This window comes from Chrysemys picta, chromosome 10 (genome assembly GCF_011386835.1).
Source record: "Chrysemys picta bellii isolate R12L10 chromosome 10, ASM1138683v2, whole genome shotgun sequence".
NCBI classification, from domain to species: domain Eukaryota; kingdom Metazoa; phylum Chordata; order Testudines; family Emydidae; genus Chrysemys; species Chrysemys picta.
The window spans coordinates 40,190,708-40,196,927 of record NC_088800.1 but is presented as its reverse complement, the minus strand read 5'-3'; the positions used below and the strand labels follow the sequence as shown (position 1 = coordinate 40,196,927).

Genomic DNA, 6,220 nt, shown 5'->3' with positions numbered 1-6,220 from the left:
CCTAGCCCTCTCCAAGGGCCGGCTTTTACCCCTTTCTGAGCCGGAGCAGGGTGACCGCCCTGCTACACACTGTCACAATGACCTAGAACAGCAAAGGCTGATGGGAAAGGTATGACAGGCCAACTTAGGGTATGTCTACACTACGAAATTAGTTCGAATTTATAGAAGCCGGTTTTATTGAAATCGATTGTATACAGCCGATTGTGTGTGTCCACACAATAAAATGCTCTAGGTGCTCTAGTCGGCGGACTGCGTCCACAGTACAAGGCTAGCGTCGACTTCCGGAGCATTGCACTATGGGTAGCTATCCCATAGCTATCCCACAGTTCCCGCAGTCTCCGCCGCCCCTTTGAATTCTGGGTTGAGATCCCAATGCCCGGATGATGCAAAACAGTGTCGCGGGCGGTTCTGGGTACATGTCGTCAGGCCCCTCCCTCCCCCGTCACAGCAACGGCAGACAATAGATTCGCGCCTCTTTACCTGGGTTACCTGTGCAGACAACATGGAGCCCGCTCAGCTGAGCTCACTGTCACCATATGTCCTCTGGGTGCCGGCAGACGTGGGACTGCATTGCTACACAGCAGCAGCTGCTAACTGCCTTTTGGCGGTAGACGGTGCAGTAGACTGGTAGCCTTCATCGGCGATCTGGGTGCTGGCAGCCGTGGGGCTTGCCTTTTGGCAGTAAATGGTGTATTACGACTGTTAGCCATCCTATTACAAGTCGGGTCATCGCACGTTAGCAGAGTCTTCCCCGAGCAGCCGATTGTGCAATAGGCCTGAAGACCATCGTCATACGCCGCCCCGTATTTGCTGCCAAGCACCCAGAAAGATGCCGAGGGCTATCAGTCACGCTGCACCGTCGTCTTAAGATGTAAAAAATAGATTTGCTCTGTATTCATTTGCTTCCCCCTCCCTCCGTCAAATCAACAGCCTGCTAAGCCCAGGGTTTTCAGTTTAATCTTTGGTGGGGACCATTCTGTGTGACAGTTGTTTGTGTTTCTCCCTGATGCACAGCCACCGTTCTTGATTTTAATTCCCTGTGCCTGTACGCCATGTCGTCACTCGGCCCGCCCTCCCTCCTTCCCCTAGTCCGTCAGATACTACGTTTGCGCCACAGCTCAGAGAGCCGAGAAGCGGTTCGCGCCTTTTCTTTGAATTCTGGGTTGAGATCCCAATGCCCGGATGATGCAAAACAGTGTCGCGGGCGGTTCTGGGTACATGTCGTCAGGCCCCTCCCCCCTCGTCACAGCAATGCAGACAATAGATTCGCGCCTTTTTACCTGGGTTACCTGTGCAGACAACATACCACGGCAAGCATGGAGCCCGCTCAGCTCAGCTGAGCTCACCGTCACCATATGTCCTCTGGGTGCCGGCAGACGTGGGACTGCATTGCTACACAGCAGCAGCTGCTAACTGCCTTTTGGCGGTAGACGGTGTAGCATGAGTGATAGCCATGGGGCTGGCAGCCGTAGGGCTGCATTGCACCAGCCCCTTGCCAGGCGATGGTATATTATGACTGATACCCGTCATCGTCGTATTGGTGTGGCTGTCAATCATGGCCACCTGGGCAGACATGCTACTGTTTCGATGATGATGGCTACCAGTCGTAATATACTATTTTCTGCCAATTGCCCAGTATTGTCTGCTAAGCACCCAGAAGAGGCCGAGGGCTTTGCTGGGTGCTGGCGGACGTGGGGCTGGCAGACGTGGGGCTGCATTGCTACACAGCAGAAGCCCCTTGCCTTTTGGCAGATGATGGTATATTATGATTGGTACCCATCGTCATCGTACTGGAGAGGCTATCACTCATGCTGCACCGTCGGCTGCCAGCTTAAGATGTAAAAAATAGATTTGTTCTGTATTCATTTGCTTCCCCTTCCTCCATGAAATCAATGGCCTGCTAAGCCCAGGGTTTTCAGTTTAATCTTTGGGGGGACCATTCTGTGTGACAGTTGTTTGTGTTTCTCCCTGTTCCTGTACCTGTACGCCATGTCGTCACTCGGCCCTCCCTCCCTCCCGCCCTCCCTCCTTCTCCTGGTCCATCAGATACTACTTTCGCGCCTTTTTTCTGACCAGGCGCCATAGCTAGCACTGGGATCATGGAGCCCGCTCAGATCACCGCGGCAATTATGAGCATTATGAACACCACGCGCATTGTCCTGGAGTATATGCAGAGCCAGGACATGCCAAGGCGAAACCCGGACCAGGCGAGGAGGCGATTGCAGCGCGGCGACGAGAGTGATGAGGAAATTGACATGGACATAGACCTCTCACAAGGCACAGGCCCCAGCAATGTGGAAATCATGGTGTCACTGGGGCAGGTTGATGCCGTGGAACGCCGATTCTGGGCCCGGGAAACAAGCACAGACTGGTGGGACCGCATCGTGCTGCAGGTATGGGACGATTCCCAGTGGCTGCGAAACTTTCGCATGCGTAAGGGCACTTTCATGGAACTTTGTGACTTGCTTTCCCCTGCCCTGAAACGCCAGGATACCAAGATGAGAGCAGCCCTCACAGTTGAGAAGCGAGTGGCGATAGCTCTGTGGAAGCTTGCAACACCAGACAGCTACCGGTCAGTCGGGAATCAATTTGGAGTGGGCAAATCTACGGTGGGGGCTGCTGTGATCCAATTTGCCAGGGCAATGAAAGACCTGGTGATAGCAAGGGTAGTGACTCTGGGCAACGTGCAGTCAATAGTGGATGGTTTTGCTGAAATGGGATTCCCAAATTGTGGCGGGGCCATAGACGGAACCCATATCCCTATCTTGTCACCGGAGCACCAAGCCACCGACTACGTAAACCGCAAGGGGTACTTTTCAATGCTGCTGCAAGCCCTGGTGGATCACAAGGGACGTTTCACCAACATCAACGTGGGATGGCCGGGAAAGGTACATGATGCTCGCGTCTTCAGGAACTCTGCTCTGTTTCGAAAGCTGGAGGAAGGGACTTTCTTCCCGGACCAGAAAGTGACCATTGGGGATGTTGAAATGCCTATCGTGATCCTTGGGGACCCAGCCTACCCCTTAATGCCATGGCTCATGAAGCCGTACACAGGCAGCCTGGACAGGAGTCAGGACCTGTTCAACTACAGGCTGAGCAAGTGCCGAATGGTGGTGGAATGTGCATTTGGACGTTTAAAAGCGTGCTGGCGCAGCTTACTGACTCGCTCAGACCTCAGCGAAAAGAATATCCCCATTGTTATTGCTGCTTGCTGTGCGCTCCACAATATCTGTGAGAGTAAGGGGGAGACCTTTATGGTGGGGTGGGAGGTTGAGGCAACTCGCCTGGCCGCTGATTACGCGCAGCCAGACACCAGGGCGGTTAGAGGAGCACAGCAGGGCGCGGTGCGCATCAGAGAAGCTTTGAAAACGAGTTTTGTGACTGGCCAGGCTACTGTGTGAAACTTCTGTTTGTTTCTCCTTGATGAACCCTCCAAACCCCCCCCCCCCCGACCCAGTTCACTCTACTTCCATGTAAACCAACCACCCCACCCCACCCTCCCCTCCCGCTTGCAGAGGCAATAAAGTCATTTTTTTTTAACATTCATGCATTCTTTATTAGTTCCTTACAGAGGTTGGGGGATAATTGCCAAGGTAGCCTGGGATGGGTGGGGGAGGAGGGATGGAAAAGGACACACTGCATTTTAAAACTTTAAGTCTTATTGAAGGCCAGCCTTCTGATGCTTGGGCGATCATCTGGGGTGGAGTGACTGGGTGGACGGAGGCCCCCCACCGTGTTCTTGGGCGTCTTGGTGAGGAGGCTATGGAACTTGGGGAGGAGGGCTGTTGGTTACACAGGGGCTGTAGCGGCGGTCTCTGCTCCTGCTGCCTTTCCTGCAACTCAACCATACGCTCGAGCATATCAGTTTGATGCTCCAGCAGACGGAGCATTGCCTCTTGCCGTCTGTCTGCAAGCTGACGCCACCTATCGTCTTCAGCCCGCCACTTGCTCTGTTCATCCCGCGATTCAGCCCGCCACCTCTCCTCTCGTTCATATTGGGCTTTTCTCATCTCCGACATTGACTGCCTCCACGCATTCTGCTGTGCTCTATCAGCGTGGGCGGACATCTGCAGCTCCGTGAACATCTCGTCCCTCGTCCTACGTTTTCTCTTTCTAATGTTCACGAGCCTCTGCGAAGGAGAAACATTTGCAGCTGGCGGAGGAGAAGGGAGAGGTGGTTAAAAAAGACACATTTTAGAGAACAATGGGTACACTCTTTCATTACAAGGTGGCATATTTCGGCTTGCAGGCAGCCATCGTAGGCCACAGTGTTTTGGCTTTTTTAACCTTCTTAACATGCGGGAAAGGTTGCAAACAGCAGCGCATTTCCCATATCAAGGATGAATTGGGTTGTCCATTTAAAATGGGGTTTCAATGTAAAAGGAGGGGGCTGCGGTTTCCCGGTTAACATGCGGCACAAACACAAGTAAACCCCTCCCCACACACACACACACACGATTCTCTGGGATGATCACTTCACCCCTCCCCCCACCGCGTGGTTAACAGCGGGGAACATTTCTGGTCAGAAGAGCAGGAACGGGCGCCTCTGAATGTCCCCTTAATAAAATCACCCCATTTCAACCAGGAGAGCTTTCTGGAGGATTTCCGCTACATCCCCATACACGTTAACAGACTTTTCCAGTAGATGTACTGGCCGCGATTGCCAGGGCAAAGTAATCATTAAACACGCTTGCTTTTTTTTTGTAATGTTTACAAATAGTTACAAAGTTACACTCACCAGAGGTCTCCTGTGTGCCCTGAGGGTCTTGGGTGAGTTCGGGGGTTACTGGTTCCAGGTCCAGGGTCACAAACATATCCTGGCTGTTGGGGAAACTGGTTTCTCCGCTTCCTTGCTGCTGTGAGCTACCTACAGTACCTCCATCGTCATCTTCCTCGTTCCCCGAACCGTCTTCCCTGTGTGTTTCTCCAGTGAGAGAGTCATAGCACACGGTTGGGGTAGTGGTGGCTGCACCCCCTAGAATCGCATGCAGCTCCGCGTAGTAGCGGCAAGTTTGCTGCTCTGCCCCGGACCTTCCGTTTGCTTCTCTGGCTTTGTGGTAAGCTTGCCGTAGCTCCTTAATTTTCACGCGGCACTGCTGTGTGTCCCTGTTATGGCCTCGGTCCTTCATGGCCTTGGAGATCTTTTCTAATACTTTTCCATTTCTTTTACTGCTACGGAGTTCAGCTATCACTGCTTCATCTCCCCATATGGCGAGCAGATCTCGTACCTCCCGTTCGGTCCATGCTGGAGCTCTTTTGCGATCCTGGGAGGACTCCATCACAGTTACCTGTGCTGATGAGCTCTGCGGGGTCACCTGTGCTCTCCACGCTGGGCAAACAGGAAATGAAATTCAAACCTTCGCGGGTCTTTTCCTGTCTACCTGGTCAGTGCATCTGAGTTGAGAGTGCTGTTCAGAGCGGTCACAATGAAGCACTGTGGGATAGCTCCCGGAGGCCAATAACGTCGAATTCCGTCCACACTACCCCAATTCCGACCCGCAAAGACCGGTTTTATCGCTAATCCTCTCGTCAGAGGTGGTGTAAAGAAACCGGTTTAAAGGACCCTTTAAGTCGAAAGAAAGGGCTTCGTTGTGTGGACGTGTCCAGGCTTAATTCGGTTTAACGCTGCTAAAGTCGACCTAAACCCGTAGTGTAGACCAGGCCTAAGTCCAAAAAGGCCACCTGCTTTAACTCAAAGACTGTATTAAGATCACACCTGATAAACAAGAGGTGGGTGGGTCTGAAATCAATGGACAAGAATTGGTGTGTTGGAAACTAGGCCTAACAGATGGACAAAATAATGAGGGGCTGGGCTGTTCCAACCATCACACCCTTTGGGGGTCTTTTTTTTTTTAAGAGAGATTTTGGGGGCAAATATGGATGGAAGTGACAAGTGAATGCTGGCTGGTTAAAAGATGAAAGAAGGAGAGGAATGAGCTTCACTTTCATGGGTGCCACCCCCACCATCTTCTGAAGCCACAGGATCCACAGTAACACAATTGGGCCTTCATCATCCAGAACATGGGAGATGTCTTCATCAGACTGGGCCAGAGAGCAGGACCCAGATGATGTCGCTACCTGCTCCGGCTCTAGCTAAATCCTGAACATCACTTAAGATGTGAGACTGTCACCCCCACCCCCACTCTATGTGTCCTTTTCCTTCCCCACCTTATTTTCTTTCCTATCGGTCTCCTTTTGCCTTGTGTCGAATAAGGGCCTG

At 52.4% G+C, this 6,220-nt stretch overlaps 1 protein-coding gene across 1 annotated transcript; it reads right to left on the bottom strand.

Annotated features, from left to right (window-relative positions):
- Positions 1-3,519: 3,519 nt before the first annotated feature.
- LOC135973972 (uncharacterized) lies at positions 3,520-5,664 on the bottom strand. Its single transcript, XM_065559639.1, has 2 exons — positions 4,739-5,664; positions 3,520-4,153 (listed from the first exon to the last, which is right to left on the bottom strand). Exons 1-2 carry the CDS (start codon positions 5,277-5,279, stop codon positions 3,558-3,560), a joined length of 1,137 nt encoding a protein of 378 aa, XP_065415711.1. The 5' UTR covers positions 5,280-5,664; the 3' UTR covers positions 3,520-3,557.
- Between the last annotated feature and the right edge of the window lie 556 nt (positions 5,665-6,220).

Coding starts and splice junctions, on each gene's coding strand:
- LOC135973972 (XM_065559639.1), bottom strand. CDS start 5,279: ATGGAGTCCTCCCAGGATCGCAAAAGAGCTCCAGCATGGACCGAACGG. Junction 4,154..4,738: donor GGGCACACAGGAGACCTCTG/GTGAGTGTAACT, acceptor CTCCTCCGCCAG/CTGCAAATGTTTCTCCTTCG.